This window comes from Haliotis rubra, unplaced genomic scaffold (genome assembly GCF_003918875.1).
Source record: "Haliotis rubra isolate DU_JTF1 unplaced genomic scaffold, ASM391887v1 Scf1198, whole genome shotgun sequence".
Lineage (NCBI taxonomy): Eukaryota > Metazoa > Mollusca > Gastropoda > Lepetellida > Haliotidae > Haliotis > Haliotis rubra.
Window position 1 is genome coordinate 200,385 of NW_025765112.1, and position 24,770 is coordinate 225,154.

General features: G+C 37.5%; 2 protein-coding genes and 2 long non-coding RNA genes across 4 annotated transcripts; 1 reads left to right on the forward strand and 3 right to left on the reverse strand.

Moving 5' to 3' along the window:
- Positions 1–151: 151 nt before the first annotated feature.
- Positions 152–7,744, forward strand: LOC124261854 (receptor-type tyrosine-protein phosphatase alpha-like). The gene is made up of 17 exons (XM_046696227.1): positions 152–167; positions 418–695; positions 976–1,063; positions 1,173–1,249; positions 1,527–1,563; positions 1,816–1,913; positions 2,020–2,142; positions 2,628–2,773; positions 3,134–3,269; positions 3,559–3,705; positions 4,353–4,377; positions 4,785–4,849; positions 5,125–5,244; positions 5,529–5,648; positions 5,947–6,083; positions 6,177–6,315; positions 7,139–7,744. The coding sequence occupies exons 1-17, from the start codon at positions 152–154 to the stop codon at positions 7,217–7,219; spliced, it is 1,833 nt and encodes a 610-aa protein (XP_046552183.1). The 3' UTR covers positions 7,220–7,744.
- Positions 7,745–8,228: 484 nt separating this feature from the next.
- LOC124261796 lies at positions 8,229–8,727 on the reverse strand. The gene is made up of 2 exons (XR_006894429.1): positions 8,525–8,727; positions 8,229–8,349 (listed from the first exon to the last, which is right to left on the reverse strand). It is a non-coding gene; the product is annotated as an uncharacterized LOC124261796 (long non-coding RNA).
- Positions 8,728–9,876: 1,149 nt separating this feature from the next.
- Positions 9,877–17,720, reverse strand: LOC124261769 (multiple epidermal growth factor-like domains protein 10). The gene is made up of 7 exons (XM_046696128.1): positions 17,546–17,720; positions 15,575–15,754; positions 14,888–15,025; positions 14,267–14,404; positions 13,253–13,329; positions 11,083–11,237; positions 9,877–10,973 (listed from the first exon to the last, which is right to left on the reverse strand). The coding sequence occupies exons 1-7, from the start codon at positions 17,718–17,720 to the stop codon at positions 10,856–10,858; spliced, it is 981 nt and encodes a 326-aa protein (XP_046552084.1). The 3' UTR covers positions 9,877–10,855.
- A 256-nt stretch (positions 17,721–17,976) lies between these two features.
- On the reverse strand, positions 17,977–24,225 carry LOC124261804. The gene is made up of 3 exons (XR_006894431.1): positions 23,988–24,225; positions 19,111–19,323; positions 17,977–18,766 (listed from the first exon to the last, which is right to left on the reverse strand). It is a non-coding gene; the product is annotated as an uncharacterized LOC124261804 (long non-coding RNA).
- Between the last annotated feature and the right edge of the window lie 545 nt (positions 24,226–24,770).

Genomic DNA, 24,770 nt, shown 5'->3' on the forward strand with positions numbered 1-24,770 from the left:
TCCCAACATTTTTTCATCAATTACTGTATAGATAAAGTTCATTATAATGAAGGATTGTTACTGAATGTACTGCAGGTGCTAAATAGTGCTGTTGTAGTTTTCGGGAGTAAGCATATGTAAATATTTCAACAGAGTCTTTGAGACAGACAAGATGTATATATGGCAGGGCACATAAAAAAACAAAAGGTAAATATTTCAGATGTACATATGCACATATTAAAATGCCTGGGGCCTCCTTGCTATCATTTAACTATTATTACTTAAACGGTGTAAAATCCATCTCACTTTATTGGCCAATGGGATAGTTCACAAAGGTGTAACACCACGTGAATTTTATGGATGAACAATTGACATTCCCGAAATCCACTGGAATTAACTGGGTCAAGTGATAATGACAGTACATTTTCATACCTGTAGAGAACAGCATTTATGAAAACGTCACTCTAGATGAGAGCGCGGCAGTTAATCAGAAGCCAGCAATAAAGCCCAAACCTGCCACACAGGCCCCAGCAGGTAAGAAGCAGGATTCTAAAGATCAGGAGGAAGAAGACGTTGAGGAAGAAGTTCAATCTCCTGACAGTTGTTACTACAACGCAGGCGCCGATGACGCCGTAAGAGACGTCGCTGTGTCGGAACTAGCTGCAACGGTGGCAACACTGAAGGGGAGAAAAGATGGATTTGAGAAAGAATATCACGTGAGAATTGTCCACTTGTCACTACAATGCATCCATTTTTTTTCATTTGTTGTTCAGAGTGAATTATCAGACTTTCACGTGAGAATTATCCAGACTTTCACATGACAATTGTATATTTTCAGCACAATGCATGGCATATTCCGTTTGTCCAAGTGTTGTTCAAATTATCTCTTAACACGAAAAGTAATGCTTCAGGATTACAATGTTACAATGTATTTTATCTCCTAAAGTTTTGTCGCATTGTCATATTATCATACTGTTTGTCATATTGTCCTTACAGAGACTTCCAACTGGGTTTACGGCGCCGTATCAAGACTCCCAGAAACCCGAGAACAGTGGCAAGAACAAGTTCAGAGGCTACTACCCCTGTGAGTAAACTGAGATAAATGAATGTAATTGAACGCTGTAAGACTAGGGTTAAACTTTGATAGACGATGTAGGTAACAACAGATAATGCAGCTTGAGTCCAAATTTCAGACGACCACAACAGAGTCCGCCTAACGCCCCTCCCCGACGTCCCCGGGTCTGACTACATCAACGCAAGCTTCATGCACGTCTGTAGTTTACTCATATCTTCCTATCCTAACACTAAATGATGTATACAGTATTTGGAAGCACATTAATCCTAATAAAACAAAAATGAGACAATCAACTGAAAGGGTTGTCTGTGGATGCACTACATCAAGACCATCTTACAGAAAGGACTTGCAGACTAACAGATTTCCCTTACTGAGGAACATGCACGATGTGCGCAATACATCTGCGTGATGTGATTAAATCGGATGGCTATAAAGGTTTTACCTATACGACTTCCCTGTTTGTTTTTTTCAGAGCTACAACCAGGGAAAGACATATATAGCATCTCAGGGTGGGTTGTTTGTGCATTTAAGCTGACGTTGTTTTGTGTTGATTTCACAGTTAGTTTCGCAGTATATTCATAGTATAAGCTGGCACAGAGCTGATTAATGAATTGTAATAATAGCATTAAGAAACACCCAGTTGTGTAACCGTTTAATGTTTATCATTGGAATGGATTTAGGAATCGTGGTTCTAAAGTGTGTCATTATTTGCCAACCAAATTAATATGTCTTTCTTTGCTTTGATAATTTCATGTATGTAGCACCCAACAAGAAGACCGTAGGAGACTTCTGGCGGATGATCTGGGAACATTCCTGCAGCCATGTGGTCATGTTGACTGGTCTCGTGGAGGAAAGTAGGGTAAGATTTCATGTTGTGTTCCATTCCATTCCAAATTTGGCCAAGGCAAACCAACAAAGCATAGTATGTTAACATCGATGGTAATTTCAATGGATTCTCATTTTAGGTGAAATGTGAACGATACTGGCCGACAGATAACGTAATGGAAACTGGTGGTTTGAAAATAATGGTTGAGGAAACACAGACCCGTGCGAACTTTACAACGAGACACCTGAAAGTCACGTCCACAGTGAGTGCTGACAAGTCGATTCCACTGCATGCGTTCAACTATCCATTTTATATGAACCAATATTCCTGCAACACAAGTTGTTGATAATCATATTTATGCAATAGATCCTGTTCTATTTTCGATGATTTCAGACCAATTTGTTATGATGAGGACATTTCCAACTTTGACACCACAGTGACAAAATTATGCCAGACTCAGTTCTGTTTTGCCCAGGACTATATGTTATTTAATAGAACACTTGAGATGCCAAGGATTACTTGTTTCCACTTTTCATCAATTACTGAAAGGGATCTATAGACGGTGACTTATGATTTGGCCTGAATTAAACAATGAACTCCGCTTTAGCAAAGACGTCTTATGATTATAAAACGATTTTGTCTTTGTTTTCGCATTCATTTAAATCAATAAAGGATTTGAGCAATTGCATCCTGTGTTTGATATTTTGTTTGTTGCAAAGAAGAAGATATAACCATTTGGTGTTACAGACTGGAGAGTGTCGGTCAGTCATCCAGTTCCACTTCACATCCTGGCCCGACCACGGTGTTCCTGACACCCTCGCCCTGGTCAACTATATATGGTTGGTCCGGCGGACAGCTGCAGAAACAGATGGACCGCTGCTTGTCCACTGCAGGTACGACAATCTTTAGTCGCACAGGCACTCGGATTACTGTTCGACGGCTGTTGTTAAGACAGGTAGTCTTCATACTGAAGTTTCCATCTTGGCCGTTCGTTAGATATGTGAATATGAGTTCTTAGCGTATGTACGCACATATTGGGCTTCATGGGTTTGGATCATGATAACATAATACTTCTCTGGAAAATACTTTGGGACGGACGTTTATGGATAGATTTCATTGGAAACTATTCCATAATTTTGCTAGTTTTAACTGCAATAATTCAGCATAACACAGGTAAACGACGTGATGCTACACACAATCAAGGATTCTGAGAAAGTAATGACCGACTGTTGCATCCCTCTGAACACTTTCAGTGCCGGTATTGGACGTACAGGCACATACATCGCCATTGACTCCCTGATAGACCAGGCCCGAGGGGAGGGGGTGGTGGATGTCCTGGGGTATGTGTCAGCCATGAGGGGTCAGAGGAAGAACATGATACAGACTCCGGTAGGTGGACGTAATTTGTCAAACACTTTCAGAAAGTTATCAGTTATATTTGTCATGACGAGGCAAAGTAGTGTGGTAAAATAAAACTCTCAGTTCTTGAACATTCTGCTTTTTTTCTGCTGATGGAAAGACGCACACGGAGGATAACATTTGTTGAAATTATATATTTTGCGAAGGGTTATATGTTCTCCATTATTCTCTAAATAGGAAAGCATGATTCGACATACTCTGCTATTTTACGACGAAGGAACTTGTCATCCCTTGATTATTTGGTTTATCTCAATAACAGGCACAATATGAGTGTGTCTTCCTCTGCCTTCTGGAGATGACGACATATGGCAGTACCAGCATGGACGTCTCCAACTACACGAACAGCTACAGCAGCAGCGGCATGGACACCACCGTGGACGGCAAGACTTTAAGTCAATTATCAGAGGTCAGTGTTGAAAATATTTAAAGGGGAGGTGTTGGGTGAGTAAGTATGCTTCTACGCCGCTTTAAGCAATATTCCTGCAATATGACGGCGGGGGCTTTCCACATTGTACCATGTAGGGGATCGAACCCGAGTCTTTGGCGTGACGAGCAAACACTTAAACAACTAGGCTACCCCACCGCCCCTGAAAAGATTCAAATGGTATCTTCGTAACCTTATTACTTTTCAGAATTACCCTCTCCAAAACTCAAATTGAGAAAAGCTTCCACGCAATGCGATGTTGATAAACTCGTGTCAGTTTGTTTTACTGTTCATTATATTGAAAATAACTTCAGTTAGAAACAAATGACATGAAGAGACAAAATATGTTTATTCAAAGACCCATCGTCATGTAACCATCATGAATTATTATTTCTTAATTATAGTAATAAACCGTCTGGAAACTGCATTTCGATACCCATTGTATACTTCTGGTCATGGTAGTGTCTCAATGGTGTCGAGCATGCCGCACATTTGTATAATACCGGAATGGTGTATATACCTTTCTTACTTTACTTCAATGATATTTCTAAAATTAGTTTTGAATTGAAACATCCATTATATCGAAGTTTATTCGACTGCATGTGTAGTATACATATCTGTGTTCACAGATGCTGATGTCAGAGGTGCGAGGAGGTAGGTTTACACATGCTGTCACTCAACTTCCAAAGTTATAAAAATCATTGAAAGCTCATCTTACGTTAAATTCAAATGTTAGGGTTCTGTTGTCTGTTGCAAGTCAGCCATAACAAGGGACTATCTGGTCCTCTCTATTTTTATTTGGAGTCCAAATCCATGGATTTGAACCCATGAATGTTAACACTGTGTATGGCAAATGAAAATAGTGCCTTCCATTGAATCAAGCCCCATACCTGAAGTTAGTCTACAGATAACTTCTACCCCATAATCTACCGGGCTGTCCCTAAATTAACACAGGATATGATTGTATCATTATTAAAATGAAGATCCGCCGTATTCTCTTGACCTGGATCTGTAGGAGATGATACGCCGACTGGTATTCTTACCATGTTAATACTTTACAGATCCTCCCGACCGACACAGAATGTGGGTGGATGGTAATCCTGAGTTCATTGTCCGTGTAGGACCGGTAGGTGGACAACATGCGGTAGCAGTATATCAGAGGATCTTTAAACTCATATTACCAACACGTTTCAAGACACATTTCTAAATTTGTAAGACAGAAAATAATGAAACATTCTTATTCTTGAACCTTATTATTCCGTCTTGAACTCAACACATGCGGATGCACGAAATTGCACTTCACTTTTATCTGAATGTACATGAACGTTTGAGATGGTGGGAGTAAAACAGGCATACTTGTAACATATGATTTCTTCCATCAACATATATCCATCTTTTCAGTCCCTGACCCGTCTAAAGGGGTACCTGCAAGCCACTGCACCTCCCCCGGGATTGGTAAAATTGTTGTGGAAACTGGTAGAAGAGAACAACGTCCACAACATCATCGTCGTCACGCCAAATGTATGTAAATTGAAGAATGTGAAATATCTGAAGAATGTTCTACATTGAATGATCAGAATTACACAACAGTAACATGTCTTTCATTCTGATGATATATTTCACTGAAGTAGTTCTTGATAACTACCTTTAGCTGCCATGCTATATTGTATCATGGCTGAAGTTGTTGTAAATCTGTAGCTATGATCTGTATCAGGTGGGAATAAAGACAGCATAACTTATTTGAATATTGATTCATTTGTATACATGTTTCATCCTATTACAGTTTTGAACATTTTCTATTCAAGATGGGTTTAGTCCAAGCAGAGGGAAGGTCAAAGACACATGGTGAGATTACCGTGACAACCACGAGTGAAACCAGCCTATCAACAGACCTTACCATGAACAACTTGCACTTAGCCACCAAGGTAATAAACCATCAGGTACATTATTAATACTCGTGAAAGCTAACATAATTTCGTAATAACCAAGTATGACAAACTAATGAAAGAAGATATAACATTAAGGATAAGAGAACTGGCCTTTGCTAATTTAATACTTAGTTTGGTTTGGTTTGGCTTAGTTAGTTGTTTTGTTGGTTTTTTTTAAAAATATCTCATTCAATATATTACATGGCAGACACCATGAGGCTGAGGTCATTATTATTAGTAGTAGTATTACTGCATTCATGAAAGGCCAATAATAGATAAATATTTGTGTACACAGACAGACAGGCCTCGCCAGGTGAAGATGATCAGAGTTAATGCACACTTGACTACAGAAATTGTGACATCCTATTTGTTGAATCATCCCCAACTGCAAGAAATATCAAAACAAACTCACCCAGTTGTTGTTCTTCACAGGTAAAATTGTCACTTTATTTGAAAGCAACTTTTGTGATGAAGGAATTGTATCTAAAAGCTAATAACTAATTTATTGAAATTATGATATTGCAGCGAAAACGACAGAAAGCTTGCCGTCTCTTTCTGCATTATGGGGAATATTCTCTCCGGTATTCGTGAGGACACTTGTGTTGACGTCATCGGCCATGTGAGAACAATCCTCAGATGTTGCCGTGACCTTCAGTTCAACGAGGTAGGGACAATATAGTTCTATTTACCCAAGATCATCAGTCACAATATAATATGATCTAAATCACATCTAACATATTTCAAAAATTATTCTCCCTTGCCATTCTTTCCAATATTTGGGTTTTTTTTCGAGTCTTTCAACGTTCTTTCTATTAAATATCTGCAAATATAATGAGGACAACATATAACAACCAGTATCTCTGACGATGACATAGCGTTGGTAATATCAGTCATATTTATTAAATGAACGGTACTATCGAATAACCTTACATGCTTTATTCAAACCATTTTGAACCAAACAAACAAACAGAGTGAGTAAGTGAGGTTTTAGTTTACGCCGTCTTTTAGCAATATCAAGGCGGGTGACACCAGAAATGGGCATCACACATTGTAACCATGTGGGGAAACGAACCCGGGTCTTTGGCTTGCCACGAAATCACTTTAACCACTAGACTTTACCAGCGCTCCACAAACAAGTAGACAAAAGAACAGATTCAGAATTTTGGGTGCCATTTACATAACTGTCTTTCGAAAACAGAAATTAATATTAGATTTTCTATGACCAAGACTGTTCCAAATGTTTTGACAGTGATTTGTGTATCCTTGCCATAACTAATGTTGATAGATTGTACGACACTATGGGTATTTATGGCGTAATGCGATATAGCCTTTGACATTGCCTCCAATCGTAGAGGGATGTGATGTTATCTATGGCCATCAAAACCATCACTGATCCGATATGAATCATTTCCATCGAGAAAACGCGTAAGCTGTCTTAGAGATCAAACTCCTTTTAATATCCTGGTTTTTTGTTTTTTTTTCTCCAGGATGATGTGCAGATGTTTCATGACTTTGCCCTGCAGTGTATTCTGAGAACAGATCCTTCAAATACCTATGCCAACATCTGAACTCAACACCAGACAGTCCCCACGGACCACATCACACCTACGAAAAGAACGAACATATTACCACATTCAGTCCCATAACAGCGACACCAATATATATCTATTAGTGAACACTTTCCTTATTATGCAGTGACAATGCCTTGAAATGAATCGTAGGAATGAATTACCAGTCTTGCCTCAAACATAAATACCGATTCTACGAGCAATCGATTCTTTGACGACCCTTGTTATTGAACCATAAGCATCTTTTTCAATTCAGGAACAATCGGTTGAGACATGTTGAATGTCTTGATTACATCGAAAACCCACTTACATGTACCTGTGGCAACAGCAACATATGTATTGAACATTATTCTCTATATTGCCTGTAACGCCCATAAGCAGTATTGTTGTGTATATAATAATAATATAATTTTGATACCATAACTTTACGTTGTTAATATGCACCAAAGTATAATATTTATAATTTGTGTTGTTGCACTACATGATATACCACCAATCATGCGGTGAAGGTGACACTATTTACCCCCAAATCAAATCAGTACGGACGTCGTTATATTTTCATATATGGACATTACGGTCTTTCCGTTATCACGTTTAGTAGTTTTAAATGATTATTCTGAAACTGATTTATCATGGTAGACGTGTAGAGGACATTTACATATGTGACGTATCAGTGATATACATGATTGATTTTGAAATTCCCTGTATGGGTATATTTTAAGTGAACTAGCTTGTTTCTCTTTCTTTGTGTCCCTAATTTGGTAATCTACCTTCAGTTGTTGGCGATCTATAGCCAGTTTTTATATTGTATTGTCCAAATAGTGCTATTAGTTTTAACTTTCCACACTAGTTTTAGTTGTAATTGTGATATTCTAGTTCTTTTACTGTCCTTCGTAGACAGGTTTTTATCATATACATATATTCTATTTCAATGTCAAATATGTTCTCGTCACGATATGGCTGAGATATTGCCGATGTGACGTTAAATATTAACACACTCACTTACTCACTCTTTCTGTGTGAAATCTAGATTCGCACTAGTTCAACAGAATTTCACATTGATTTGTACTAGTTCAACAGAATTTCACATTGATTTGTACTTGTTCCACAGAATTTCACATTGATTTGTACTTGTCACAGAATTTCACACATTTGTACTTGAATTTCACATTGATTTGTACTTGTTCCACAGAATTTCACATTGATTTGTACTTGTTCCACAGAATTTCACATTGATTTGTACTTGTTCCACAGAATTTCACATTGATTTGTACTAGTTCCACAGAATTTCACATTGATTTGTACTTAGTTCCACAGAATTTCACATTGATTTGTACTTGTTCCACAGAATTTCACATTGATTTGTACTAGTTCCACAGAATTTCACACTGATTTGTACTAGTTCCACAGAATTTCACATTGATTTGTACTTGTTCTACAGAATTTCACATTGATTTGTACTTGTTTCACAGAATTTCACATTGATTTTGTACTTGTTCCACAGAATTTCACATTGATTTGTACTTGTTCCACAGAATTTCACATTGATTTGTACTTGTTCTACATTATTCACAGAATTTGTACATTGATTTGTTCCACATTGAGTAATTCCACAGAACAGAATTTCACATTGATTTGTACTAGTTCCACAGAATTTCACATTGATTTGTTCCACAGAATTTCTAGTTCCACAGAATTTCACATTGATTTGTTCCACAGAATTTATTGTTGTTCCACAGAATTTCACATTGATTTGTACTGCTAGTTCCACAGAATTTCACATCGATAAGCACACGTTCCACAGACTTCCACATAGAATCGGACTAGTTGCACAACATTCCACATAGATTGGCACTGGTTCCAGATAATTCACATTGATTGGTATTAGTTCCACACTTCATCCGGAGAATATCACTTAGAATCGTTCCACTTCAACACAATTGCACATAGATTAGTACTGGTCGAACAGAATTTTACATGGATTCGAACTAGTGCCACAAACGTGAAATGAACTATATAGTTGTCGCACCCATTATGTCTTGTTCCTGCACCTCGTCAACGTGAAGTCATAAAGTATATGCTTTGACAGTTAACCAAAACGACCATCCATTAAAGATAGAGCTTTAGAAGCAGCTTGTGGCGTACCTTTGTTATGTATATCAGCCAAAGCTTTTAACTTGTCCTCTCACCCAACGTCTATAATTTTCGTACCTGAACACTTCATCAACATGAAGTCATAAAAATATATTTGAAAGTAAACCAACATCAAAATGTGAAGCTTTTGTCATATGACATTCAATATGTTGTAAATGTTGCTGATCACTGATTTGTAAGAGAAGAAATTCTGCATTTGTGCAATTACATCGTACGTCTATGGACTGCCAGATGTCAGGTATGGACATCGTATTTGTACGCGATGCATGGACACACTGAATGCTTGTCTTTACATCGTATTAGTTAAACATCAGTTATATAAATCTTGGATGCGCATCACGGATGGGGACATGAGCATCCCCTCTCCCAATTATCCTGTCAGGTGATATAGTCATTAGTTGATGATGTGTACAGGTACGTATAGCTGCTTAAACGTTTATGTTACTATCTGTTAACATGTCAAACTGTGTCAGCACATTAACTTGAATAAAATCTTATTTTTGTATCCATTATGTCTTTTGTTTGACAAGGAAAGAACGTTTATTTTTTACAGTAAATACAAACATAACATCCATCAAGGTTGCCTGTTTAATATTTCACAAAGCTTTTGAAATCTTACAGATGTTTATTATATATGGTATGCAAACACTGCTGCTAGATTTTCAACCATTGTATCCATAACTTTTGTCCATTTAGATAGTGTTTCCTGTAAAATACAATTATTCGTCTGAGTAATTGGTATTTAAATATACAATGATTAGTTACTTATTACACTTCAAGTTGCTATCTGTATTAAGAATCGGATTTCTGTACATTGTCTAGATAATCACAATGACTCGGGATCGGTAAGACGATAGAGGTCTGTACTTTAAGTGATAAAATATAGTGCACTGGGCCCGTGTCCTTTAAGGGAAACACAATAAAATACGATTGGCAATTCAACAGTTGACATTACAACGCGGTTGATAGCAATGCGATGCTCAAATGTATCGTAACCCATGTGAGAGTTTAAAGCAAGAGAACGGAATCGAACCCGTGTCCTCGTCACGAGCAAACGCTTCATCCATCATAGTACCCATATATTATAACAAAACATTAAAACACACAGTTAATAGGAAGGGTATAGGATTTGAAACACTTCCCTTAGTTATCTTGTGCTGGCCTGAACATCGCTGGATCTCCCTTGCCATGGTATAAAACTGGCACTGTGCCTTACAATGAAGTGCATGCACCAACGTAAGTCAAAAGAATAAGTGGCACTAAGGGGTTCCAGTCAGAGAAAACAGACTATCTAAATGAAGCATTCACAGACACAAAACATAGGTGACGGAATACACTCTGATTATACTGTTATCGATCACCGGGCGGAGATATAGTTATTCCTCATCATAGAATGTATGGTTTGTCATTTTAAAACATTTCGTCAGTTCCTGGAGGATTATCGCAGTCCTAATGCATGTCAGTAAATGCATTCATAATGTTCTAGACACAGGTCTCGATTCTCTTGTTTATTGTCAGCGATTTTCCTGTGTCTTTGGTCAGCGATTTCTGTGTGTCTTTAGTCTCCTCTTCCTTCACAGACCTGTGATTCCAATACAGCCTGCGTGTTAAACAGAACAAACAAATGTTAATGCCACATTCAATATATTTTAATTCGCACATTCATGTTTATGTTTATATGAATAGTCATCACTTTATTGCACACCTACCTGCATGGTCTACAATGTAAACACAGATACACCGCAACCGCTAAGATTAGTGTCAGCGCCACTCCGACAAGCCCACCAACGAGAACACCTAGACCGGTAATCTTTGTAAACGAATGGGTCGTTTTGTTGGTGTTGGGAAGTTTCTGTTTTTGATTCTGAAAATGTAAATCAGATTGGCTCTTCCAATGATTCAATCATAATGTTGTTAGTGACAACTTTCAAGTGGCACTGTCATTTAGATTTGTCTCTTATGTCGCCAAGAAGAGAGAGAGAATTAAAGTTCATAGTCACATCGGCAGCATTTCAGCCATATCGTGACTAAAACCTGTCGACGAAGGACAGAAAAACAACTAGAATATCACAGAAACAAGAATTAAAACGAGCATTTACCTCTAAAATTGGATTTCAATCTGGACAAGACAAAATAAAAACGAGCTGAATAACAACTGAAGGTAGGTCACCATTTTAGGGATCATGGGGACTTACAGTGTCTTTGCTACTTGCATGGACCCTAGCTGGATTCCCAGCTAACACAGAAACGTTTTGAAGACGTTTTGGAAACGTTTCCGTATCGTTCAAAAAAACGTTTTTAAAACCAAATTTTGTGGATTTTCTTTTACGTTTTAAAAACGTTTTGACGAAACGTTTGCGAGAAACATTAGAAACCTTCTGAAATCGTTTTGAAAACGTTTCTCCATGGGGTTACCAAAACGTTTCAGAAACGTTTGGGTTGAACCTTCTTGCGATTGTAGAGATATCAGAAACGATATCATCTTCTGATATCGTTGCAAGGCTAGTTTACCAACACTAAGTGTTTTCAATCCCGTCCAATAAATACATACACTTAAATAAATTTGTTAATCATGATATCCGTTATTTTTCAGCAAAAATGAAAAAACAAAACAATTATGTGTTTTAAAGAATACTTCATTTCATCAATACATTTGGAAAATAATCAGTCATCTTTCTCATCGGGTTCTTCTTGCGTCTTTGTTGGCTCCTGAAAAAAACCCGTAGAAATTCTATAAATATTTACTGTCTCTTCACTCTTGATGATGCTAAATTACTGCTAAATAATGTCTCTGTGTCATGAAACTATGTTGAAGAATACAAATTCGCACCAGTGTTTATCGAAAACTTACAAAATAAGTACAGATCAATCAATCTAGACCATTAATCATATACAATGGGAATTTATTAGTAACCAATTTGTCAAATTGTGCAACTGATTTCATCTGGTTATATTGTATAATACTTTCCCAAAATACGGGCGTCATTTACAGAAGAAAGTTGTCACACGCAATAGTTTTACGGGACTGAATATTCTGTATTTCTTACAGTTGACCCAAGTTATAAATGATTAGTTGCCTTTCAATGGCAGGATAAACGTTTATTTAAAAGTATTCCTTCATGACACATCTTCATTTCTTGTTTAAAAGTCGCATAATATATTTACTTATGAGGGGCTGCATTTGTTGTGAGGAATCATAGTCTGGTTGTTAAGGAAGTGACGTATTGTTTACGCTATAAAATAACGAACTGGAGTCGCCGATTCGAATGTAATATTATCCCCTGATTTCCTGTACATCGCAGATAAGCAAGAGCGCCACGTGACTAAATCTGTGTTGGCAGATTGGATACGGGACAGTGGAAACAGGGAAAATTCCTACATTTGAAAACAGGTCTACATTTTGGTCATCTAATGAATGGTAACATCATAGTTAAGTTAATAGTCGACGTTTGTTTGCAATTTAATTGATATTACCATGACTCTACATCATATTATTTGCAAACGCAGACATACTGTAACATAGTTTGGATATGAATGTGCATTTAGTATTAACGTACCACTCTACAAACATAAAAAACAGGTTTTCTCATGTGCTTGTACTATTAATTTTGATCTTGTGAACATTGATGCTCATATAGTAAACAAAAACACTCATTCTAACACTAGGATTAAGTTTATGCTAATCGTCACAATGATTTATGTCACAAGTTATATATATCACACATATGTTGAGAAAACATCATGGGAATACTTACTGTTACCAAAAAGAATGAACGTTCACAAGGCAAGATATAGAATTTTAAGTGAAATTCTAATTGATGATGTACCAATTTGACTGTACAAATTTACGTTTTAGAACAATTATATGAATACACATACCTCTTTTGATAAAGCTGTCGTCTTCCCGCCTGCTATGTACAGAGTCCGATTTTGAATGCGCGGGTTCCTGCTCTGACCTGATTTATGAAGTATCTTGGAAAATTCCTGAGAGCTGACACCGAGATACAAGAGATAGCAAGTTGTTCACGCAGAGAAGGCACAGCAGTAAACGGGTGATTACAATATAATGTTGGATCTAAAGTTAACAGTATAAGTACAAAAATCAGTGATTGTAATGAGACACATGACATATTATTACAGTTAGCAGAATGTTCAGAACAGTTTTCAAAACGTATAATTCTCACAAATATTTATGTGCAGGTGTACTTGCATAACCATTATTTACAAGTTAATATGCATTCCTGCAGTGAACAGAGACATAGTTATCAGGAAATGTTCACCTCAAAATGTTTCAATAACGATTTTACCAGGTTGTGATTTGGTTTCAATCAAACTTTAGGAAATCCCTCGCCAATGCTTCAAGAACGTTTCTAAAACGTTGGTGTGTAGAAGTTTGGATTTTGTTTCTTGATAACGTTTTAATAACGTTACTCGGAACGTTTTCATAACGTTTTAAAATAACGTTTAAAAAACGTTTTAGAAACATTATAAAAACGTAGTCATGAAACATTTCCCTGAGAAACCACTAGAAAACGTTTTATAAACGTTTTGTGTTAGCAAGGTTTACACCCACCCTTCAGCCGCTGGCGATTGTACTAAGGTTTAGCGATTTCTTAAAACAACAGATAAACTCGGTAGAGCTAAATCAACTCAGTTGTTCATTTAAACTACCAATTACAAGACATTTAAAGACATTTCTATTTACGCAACTGTTATCAAAATATATCTGACAGCTCTTTTTTCTTTTAAAACTAAAACGATTAAATGTGATTTTACAGTAAAAAGATCCTTCAATGTTTTGATATTAAAATACTTATCCCTTGTGATGGATCGCCAAGCAGACCTGACTAAGATAAATGTTACACTGTTAAACATAAGTGTTGTATATTCTACCTATAACACGGAGACAGCGAGGACCTCTGTATCCATGACTGCATCCCTGGAGACATCTCCCGTCCACAACGTCACAGCTCCCGTTACAGTGACCGCATTGTGCCGCACAGTTCAACCCGTACTTCCCGTTAGGACAAGCTAAATATGAAACACTGTTTCACTGACAGTATGAATATATATAGGAACAACTTGACTGCATAGCAACAATAATTTAATCATTTCACATCCTCGTTTTGCTTCTGCAAGTTCCCGATTGATACATGGAACTGAGAGTAGTTAGTTTTCTTTGACAAAACTCTCGTTCGTTATGTACAATGGATAAATATATTTTTAAACCGACGAATACATTTGGTAAGTCTCAACTTGGGCTGTATAATTTGTAATATTTCAATAATAATTATTGACGATTCAACCAGCCAAACTGCAGACAATATTACAATGATTAACGTCACGGTGTATTCTACGTGACGCTTTGACAACGAGGTCCGCTAAATCCATTTCTGCAATGCAATGAGATGACCTAAACGTTGATATCGCCTTTACTGACAAGTTCGGTTTTAACAACAAAACTATCTTTGCAGTTTAAAACAAGAGTGTGCGTTGTGCGTCATCTTAACCCACCTTCCTTGCACAGATCCAGATGCCATCCTGCCTCGCATCCATCTGGACAACTGCCGGTCTCGTGGTGACACAAGCTGGTGTTACCACATCTACCACAGGCGTTGTTGCAATCCACACCATAGGCACCAGCTGGGCAAACTGGGCATCTCATACAATATGTGAATATGTTTAGTTTCCCAATGTAAATATAATGTTTAACATCAGAGAACGTACAGATGTATCTAGTCGCCCCAATGGTCGCGAAAGTCCCTTCCAATATGACAGATATGTAAGTATGTGTTGTCTGACGCCTAAAGGTGTCTCTGTTGCGCAAAGAAACATGCGTAAGTAACGTCACGTACTCGTTATTATAGTACCTATTGCTGTGACACTGTACTTACTTGAGATAACGCTAACAGTTCAAAATATGTGTATTACCTGCACAACCCTGCTAGACAACTTACAGTACATTGTGTTACAGGTACATTGTGTCACAGGTAAATGCACTGTGTTACAGGTGAAATACACTTAATGATTTCCCAAATTTTCGAAGGAACGTAACAAACAGGTTTCCCATTTTACACAAGTTTACAAAGAGTACTGTGAATTATACACTTTTGTACTCCTCTGTGTTTATTTTCATGTAGCATAATCACGTTATATTTTCTTGTATTTCACTGTATCAAGGAGGTAATCAAATAGTTTTACCCTGTGTGCAGTCAGCTTCACGCCACCCAGGATTGCATCCACCGTCACACGCGCCTTGTGTCACATCACAACTGGACTTTATCTTGCAGTGACGTGCAGTACATAACTTCCTACAGTCGGGTCCATACCACACTCCTTCCGCACACCCTGGGGTTACTGTCGTAAGCGTTGGTTTTGGAACTAAATGCAGCAGTAAACATACTCCATAAGTGAACTCAACGTTTGAAACATCATGACGACTCTTTGCAGCTTTATAGGCATGACGCTGCTTCAGCCATAAACTGTCTAACATGTTCATATAACTTGCAGCTAGCAACACATAACATGGTGAAATAAAGACATATCTTTGGGTAAACCTAAGTCTCCTGAGAACACTATCTTGCATTAAAGACTTGGCATTTTCAAATGGTCCAGATTCGAGTACAGACCGCCGCCATATAGCTGAAATAAACAACAAACCAACCAACCAATCTTTTCTTTCAAATATTCAACAGCTCCTTCTGGAAACAATCCTAAATCAAACTTATGCATAAATAAGGTTCCAATAGCTGTTAATGCTGTTTATGCTATTTCATAAGATCTGTGTTGTCTGGAAAACTGTTGACCATTTCTTGCTGACGTGAACTGAAAATGGCTTCAGTGGCGGATTATAGCAAAAGTAATTACTGATATTGGGTGTTGTCATTAAAATAATTCTTTCGTTATTCTGTTGTTTCTGTATTTGGAGATACTAAACTTAGGCAAACACATGTAAATGAAATATACTTTTTCGTAGTGTGAATCATTCAGTTGGAATGTATAATACATTAATGCTTCCTCAGGGAGCTCCACGGAAGGTAAAGTGAAAGGCTATCTGAACATACTTACTCCACACTTCTACTTCTGCAAAGTCTAGTACAGCTCCATCTCCGTCGTTATCTGTTTCGGTATAGATAGTCAAGTAGCGCCAGACTCCAGAACAGTTCACATACAGTATGTCCGCTATGTCCCTACAGTCGGCACGTCCTGTAACAGTGTAGCAAAGATCCCCTTCCTTGGGGTTAGAGGAATCCGTCCGTGATGTGTAGAACTGTATGCCATTACACCGTCGTGAGTCTAGTAAATAGGTGCAGTATTTGCGCTACAAATAACATGCTTATAAAAGATTCATAATGTTTTCATTATGTAGCATGCAATCAGATCAAATGTAAAAGCAAGATACTTTTATGAATGATTGTTGTTGTTTTTTTGTTTAACGAAACACTCAGCAATATTCCAGCTATATGACAGCGGTCTGTAAACAATCGAGTCTGGACCAGACAATCCAGTGATCAACATCATGGGCATCGGTCTACGCAAATGGGATACAATGACATGTGTCTCCCTTACCACCCGACCCCGTAAGTCGCCACTTACGACAAGCATGGGTTGCTGAAGATCAGTTCTAACCCGGATCGTCACAGGTCTTTTTTTATGAAAGAGGGCGGTGGGGTAGGCTAATGGTTAAACCTTTAGACGCAGAACTAAGTTCGAGTACCCACATTTGTACAGTGTGAAGGCCATCTCTGGTGTATGTTGTCGAAGTGATATTGCCGGAATAGATGACAGAATCGACTTTTCCTATTATTTGATGCTTCTATTGTGATGCAACATCTGGGATAAACCCTTATAGATTGCCAACGGTTGAAGGATATAGATGACAAATGTATTTTATTCTTTTATGCTTCTATTGTGATGTAACATCTGGGATAAACACTTTATACCAGTGCAAGATTGCCCACGGTAGAAGGATACATATTGACAGATTGTAACGGTTTAGAAATAAAAGTTGTCATCCACAAATGTATCTTGTCTATATTGTTCCTCAGCAACTTTTCAAATCCCATTTAATTTAACAAATATTTAGTTCAAACGTTTTAAGGTATTATGAGAGCTGCAAATGTGACCACACAGGCATCCGTTGTGTTTGATTCTTCGAGAACTATTACTTACAGTCAAATCTGAAGAAGATCCTAATCATGGGAGAATGTACCTCCACGTTGAGGTCGACCTTCCACCAAGCAGTGGGTTCGTTCTCCTTGGTGTGGATTGTGAATGACTCGTCAGTACCATCAGTGTGTCCGTCAACAGCTCGCACGGAATATTGGACTCTCCTGGTACTACTCATGGATGTTCGCTTATGCAGAGCAACGTTTAGGCCACTACCTGAGACTGCACACACTCGGATTATGTATTTCTTGCATACAAGATGGCAAGGGTATTACACATTTGGTATTAAGGGTATTCATATTACACATGGAGGCAGTCTGTAAATAATCGAATCTGGACCAGATAATCCAGCGATCAACAGCATGAGCATCGGTCTATACACTTGCAATACGTTAACATGTATCAACCAATTCACACGATGCCCCTTAGTCGCCTCTCATGGGTTGCTGATGACCAATTCTAACCGGTTCTTCAAGGATCATTCTGAATGCCTTAGCCCCGAATTTCACAAGACGAGACCAAAATTGTTTTCTCAGTAAACATCAGATGACATGTACCTTCGTCTCCAAAAACGTTGGAATTTATGTATATGATATTGTCCTAATTGGTTAACGGAGATACTTCCGTTGGTCTGCAGCATACTGTTTGGAAATGTTCAAAATGTTCTCAAACATTAGCACACTTTAGCATACAGTGATTGTGAAGAAGTCCCAGATTCACGAACTGTTTTCTCAGTAAACTTCACACAATATTTACCATCGTCTGACAATGTCCATGTGACCGTTTTGTACCTTAACTTCCGTTGATCTGCAGCATACTACTTTGAAATAATACAAACATCAAGAGTGTAACTCATGCAGCACTCAGGATTCCATTCACAAACACGAAGAAGTATAAAATGCGAAATAGTGTTGTTTACTTACTCAATGTTTGTATTTTATCATAATCTGAGTGCGTATCATCATCGTCATCTCCTGTGAATGGGCTCTGTGATTGATAAGTATTCCAAACTTCTACTTCCGCAAAGTCCAACACCGTTATCATTGGCTGTCTCAGTGTAAATAGTAAGGAAGCGAAAGCTTTCGTAACAGGTAACGTTTAGAATATCAGCAATATCTCGACCGTCTCTACGTCCCCTGACCGTGTAAAACAGACTTCCGTTTTTTGGAGCAAGAGAACTTGTAACAGAGCAATAAAATTGCAACCCATTACGGCGGACTTTGTCTGAAAATAAATCAGATCAGAAACCATTCCCCTGAAACCTTCATCATAAAATCTCCGAACCAATTCTCAGTGTTGGTTTCATTGGAAAATGCTAAATTATCACAACAAGGAACATGATTAATAATATATCTTCCTTGTGTAAACATGTCTTTCTCAATTCGGGAACCCACATACTCAGAACCACTGTGCTTCACATTGAGAAAGTGCATTGCTATACAAGTGGCCTGAAATCACAATACACATCGTATCGTACATATATAAACTGGTCCACGGTTGACAAAAGCCAATTGAAACTTATTTGTATCATAGTAATCAGTATGTATATTAAACAAAACATTACTTACAGTCAGATCTGAAGTAGATGATGATCAATGGAGACTGTACCACCGTCTCGAGATCAACCTTCCACCAAGCATTAGGCTCACGCAACGAGGTGTGGATTGTTAATGACTCGTTATATGCGTCACTCACTCCATCTACCGCTCTTCCGGAATATTGTACTCTCCTGGTACTACTCATCCATGTTTGTTTGTGGAGAGCAATGTTTTCCCCACTACCTACAACAGCGTATATGTATGAGAAGCACCGTAACAAATTAATAATGGAGTTAAGGTTGTGGTGATAGTTATGTTATTTTACCAACTGTCTTATGACAATTTGATTTGGAATTGTTGAACTTCAGTGTTGATGACAGAGTAAGGATCTGTGTATGTTCATCCGGAGAATATGTCTATACTGCCAGATAGTCGTGTATACCAAGTCATTGAAAAGATACAGCATCGTTTGCATGAGTTATATAGACAGTTTTAAGATGTCCAGATTTCATTGGTCGGGGATTTCAGTGCTCGCACTGGTGCTGTAATTGACTGTACAATAAGAAACGAAGATAATGATAATATTTCATGTTTAAGTGGCATGAGTTAACCTAGTAATTTGTTGTAGGAAGATATGAAGTGAAGGGACAGATTATGTTAAAGAATTTGGAAAACTGCTTATTAACCTTTGTTGTATGTATGGTACTCTTCTGCTAACGGGCATTCATGAAATGATCGATAGGGTTCCTTCACTTTTTGTGAGTTTGGTGTATTTATTTGCATTAGTCTATTTAGAATTAATTTAGTTTTGTATAGTCTTTGGGGTTTAATTATATCTCAAGGGGAGGAATAAAGTTCTAAAAACATATTCTCCTGATGTGATTACTTTGGTATGTGACACTATTCAAGGTTGATTAAATTGTTTACATCTACTGATTAAATATCTCCAACACTGCTACTGACGCTGAATGTGTTTCAATTTGTAAAACTATTATTGCTAATCTTGCAGAATATACTAAATGTGGTGTGTGTAAGGATATTGACATGAACATTTGATGAAGTTGTTCATGCTATAAATGCTCTCATATGTCATAAAGCAACTGGTCTAGATGGCACTATGCCTGAGATGTTATAGTATGTTAGCTGTCACAAAAGGCGACTATGCTTGTCGTAAGAGGCGACTAACGGGATCGGGTGGTCAGGCTCGCTGACTTGGTTGACACATGTCATCCGTTCCCAATTGCGCAGATCGATGTTCATGCTGTTGATCACTGGATTGTCTGGTTCAGACTCGATTATTTACAGACCGCCGCCATATAGTTGGAATATTGCTGAGTGCGGCGTAAAACTAAACTCACTCACTCACTATAGTATGGTAGCAATATTTTAAGTCATCATCTAATGAATCTTTTTAAGATTATCCTAAACTTAAGTATATGTTCTTATCAATTGTCGCTATTGATTTCATTCTTCATAAATCAAGAAGAGAATGATATGAAGCAGTTCGGAGGCAGAGGAATCTTTGGGCATCAGGATATGACGGAATGTTTTTACTTTTGTATGCCGATGATTTGTGCATTTTTGCTGATTACATTCTTAAATGACAGAGACAATTAGATGTCTGGTTTAAAATGTGTTATAAAATGGTGTTCGTTAACAGAGATGAAACTGAAATTGCACTGGTACACTGGGAAGATATGAGAAATATAAGCACGGTAATGTATCTGTGACAGTGTCCATATATTGTAGTCATTTTCGTATATTGTTTTCAAATACATTATGTTGGCCAAACGTTGTACAGACATAACCAGTAAAAAATAGTGATCTGTATCTATCATACAAAAAAACAGTTAAGTTATAAGTTTCACAATATTTCTCAAAATGCCTTGTTGAGAATGTCTCATTTTCAGGTAAATGCTAGTATGTTATACAGCTTATACCTGAGCGGCCCCATGCTAAATTCTGAAAGGAGTAGTTTTCAAAGGCAACAATTGTCACAGTTTGTAGTCGTTACAGTATCCATGCAGATGTGTCAGGTACTGGTTTACGTTTATGATATGCCAGCAGATACATATCCTTATCGGCGTTATGATATGTTAGTCAGTTTATATACAATTAGTAGGAAAACGTGGGCTACTCATAAAAAGAAAACCCTATATTCATATTGATTGTGTGTTGTATTGGGATCTCTAGGTGTTGGTTTAAAAGTTTGTTTTGTAAATGAAACTCTGTGGGCAGATATGGGTTATTTTAAGAAACAGACTTATATTCTCTGTATCTTTAACACTTGAACAGTTTATATCAACAGAAATATGAAGAATGCATACTTTGAAAAACGTTGTTTAAGATACAGGAAGAAGAAATGGTTCTGTCGTAACTGCGTTCAGCGTGTCAGATGACCCTACAACAGTAACCGAAACTTATTGCCGTTCAACGTGGACGTCGGTAGGTGTAAGCAATGGCGCTACACTCGCCTGGTCCGTCGAGGGTCGCTAAATCAAGGTCTGAGGGGTCGAACGACCATGATTCTTAACTGTCAACATCACATTCATGTCCAGACGCCCATTGATACAAAGATCAACACCAGGTTCTATGCTCAGTTAAGTGTACTTCCAGTCTCTCAAACTAAAACATCAATACACGACAGGATATGCTTGTCCAAGCCATGGTCAACACAAAAGCATGCCCTACTCTGCTGGTGTTATTTAAAGTTATGTTTATAAAGGCTCTGGCATTAGTTACATATCACAATATATTTGTTTAATTGGTCAAACATTCTATCAGACTCTGACCTCATACAGCCAGTGACAGACAGAGCCAATATGACCGATCCGATTCTGCGTCTCGTCATAAGCTCTCCGAACTCTCTCTATACCTCCTGTTCTCTTCTGTGGCTATTGCCTTTCCGTTACATCTTCCATGATGGTAGCCATCGTTTAAGGACGCGTCTACTTCAGTGTTGGGATGGATTTTGGAATGCCATTTTTACCGTCTAACACTACGGAAAAGGCATCGTGTGTCCATTATTTAAGTCTAGAGGTCAAAAATGAAAATCGTTTTGTATTCGTGTGTCCGTGTAAAGATATACATTCAAACGTTCTTCAACATTGAAATGTTACTTATCCATTCCTAACTTACTCTGATAAATATACTCCAACCGTTGATATTTGTTACTATAATTTCATTGTTGCCCGAATACCAAAATGAATAATCTGATCATATACAACAGTGTGAAGGTGGTATATTGTGTTTTTCTATGTTTGCTGTTTAAAACCGCACCTAACAAGTTTAACGACTACATGCATGTTTGTAATATATGGCTTATGACATGTTTCCAGTATATTCGCTAACATGTCAAAGCTGTGCTTGTGTTCAGAAGTAGCGCCACTTCATGTCAAGCATAATTTCCTCTGATGTGTCATATCTTTCTGTTTGGAGACAGTGTGTACATAATTCACGTGGTAAATATCTCATGGTGGATTATTTGGACTGAGTAGTTAAGAGATCTTGGCATAAAAAGTCACTGTTTGATCAAAGTTACAATGGCGATTCGCAAACGAATGCTATGTCAATCACTGGACTGTCTGGCCCAATCCTGATTATTTACAGACTGTCAGCATATGGCTGGAAAATTGCAGCAAGCGGTGTTAAATATCAGGCTATTAAAAATTGTTTAATAATTTTGTTTGTTTTTAAAATAAGGCCTACACACGTGTTCTCCTTTTGATATATATAATGAAAGTACAATAATAGATCTAATCAATGTCATAGATCCCCGTGCTGACATGTTACATAATTATGAAGTACGTGACAATAAACTACATGGGTGCTACAAACACTGCTACTAACGTAGCTATTATCATTCATCTTCTTTAAAAGAATCTTTTTTATAAATATCAATCCTCGTTTAATTGAAGCTTTTTTTAACAAAATAAAAACGTTTGATACATTTTGAATGTTTGAATTGTTTTAAAATTAGTTTCATGTTATCACCAACTGAGATTACTGATGGCGGTGCCAATCAGGGGTTAAAGCACCATACAATTATTGTCTCCCTGAAGTGGCACGCGAGTCCAATCTTAACTGAAGCATGTAGCATCAACTAGCATTTTAATTACTCGATTATAGTTTATTTGTTAACCTTGGTTAGCTTTGCATACAGCCACTGGTGGCCATAGTGATGACGTAAAACCTCCTGGGAATCATGTATATGTATGAAGCAGACCTAACGAAGCCCCATGATCCCCTGGAAGGGTCGCTAGTGGTCTATAGCCGAGTTTTAATTTCTATTAGATAATATTCTGAGTAAGTAATATTTTTAATATTGAATTTGTTTGTTTTATACCTACTATCTGTGATATTCAACATACTGTTTACTGCCCTTTGTCGACAGGCATTTAACTGTATTCAACTTGTTCACGTCGCGATATGGCTACAATATTGTTGGTGCGATGTGAGATTTGAACTCACTCACGTACTGCTACTAGCGGTTATGAAGATCTGTTACACAAGTTTCGACCGTCGATATTTTATCCGAATGTTTACATGTATACAATAGCTTATGTGTTTCACTCTGAAACATGCAAACCGATTTATCTTGCAGCAAGGTATTATTCCTACGTCTATAAATTGTAATGACTTCCTTTATGCTGTTATCCGCCGTAATACTGATGTAATATTATTGTTTTAAAAACCTTACCTTTACACAAATTCATTAAGAACTAGGTAACTATTTGTCTTCCTACCAAAGATATTTTCATTTTAATCTCTACATTTGATCTCACGAGTAGTTGTTTACAACTAGTGTGTCGCAAAACGTTCCCGTGGAACTTTTACCACTTTGGTTCTCTGTCAATGGTTTAACATCAGAATGGAACTTCCATGAATGGACTGCCATGCGTACTTACCTAGCGAGAGAATCACGCATGCTCCTACTAGCCTAGCGATGCCCAACGTCATCATGAGAGACCGGTTATACACTGAGGATTATCAATTTGTAGTAGTAGTAGTAGTAATCTCTTGGAAAGTGAAGATTCTGAAGTTTGAGTTCCACCAACAAACTAAAGAATAGTGACCTGAACGAGAGCGACGATATAGCCTTGATAGCCGTGTTGACACATACGCCCATACTGTCCCACTTGTTCAGGGTTAGGCTTCAAGTGTCCATAAGTATTCTCAAGGAGATTTCAGTTTGTAATTGTCACTGCAGCGCACCAGCATTGCAAATTTACATTTTTAGACATCTTTAATTTCTATAATATATAAAAGCAAAGAGTGTAAGCTTAAACCAAATATTCATTTTGTATTTCTAATTGTATTTTCATGTCAACATTTTTTATTTCCTAATGTTTGGGATTTCCGTCAGAAAACAGAAAGGAGATATTTCAAAAAGTATTTGGAAAGATTTATTGCAATGTAAGTAATTTCAAACGATCTGGCAAATTTGCTGGATCGTATTTTTTCAGAAAAGTTTTATTTACTTTCAAAATTCGGTGTTTGCACTATGATCATAGTTCCTTAACTAAGACTTAATAAAGTCTTTGCACTAAGATGGCTTTGTACATGTGGGCCCTGGACCTGAACGCATGTCACCACATGCTTTACAAGCTTCAACCAAAAAGTACTAGAATTTGTACTTTACTAAGAAAGTGTAATCCCAAATATAACATATGTTACATGTTGTGCTGTCG

What these genes read in the sequence shown, in the direction of transcription:
- LOC124261854 (XM_046696227.1), top strand. An exon ending in CTTTAAGTCAATTATCAGAG is followed by an intron (nt 3,706 to 4,352) that starts GTCAGTGTTGAA and finishes CTGTGTTCACAG; the next exon opens with ATGCTGATGTCAGAGGTGCG. An exon ending in TCATCGTCGTCACGCCAAAT is followed by an intron (nt 5,245 to 5,528) that starts GTATGTAAATTG and finishes TTTCTATTCAAG; the next exon opens with ATGGGTTTAGTCCAAGCAGA.
- LOC124261769 (XM_046696128.1), bottom strand. Translation starts at nt 17,720, where the DNA reads ATGAGTAGTACCAGGAGAGTCCAATATTCCGTGCGAGCTGTTGACGGA. An exon ending in CGACAGCTTTATCAAAAGAG is followed by an intron (nt 11,238 to 13,252) that starts GTATGTGTATTC and finishes TTACATTTTCAG; the next exon opens with AATCAAAAACAGAAACTTCC. An exon ending in TTACATTGTAGACCATGCAG is followed by an intron (nt 10,974 to 11,082) that starts GTAGGTGTGCAA and finishes TTTAACACGCAG; the next exon opens with GCTGTATTGGAATCACAGGT.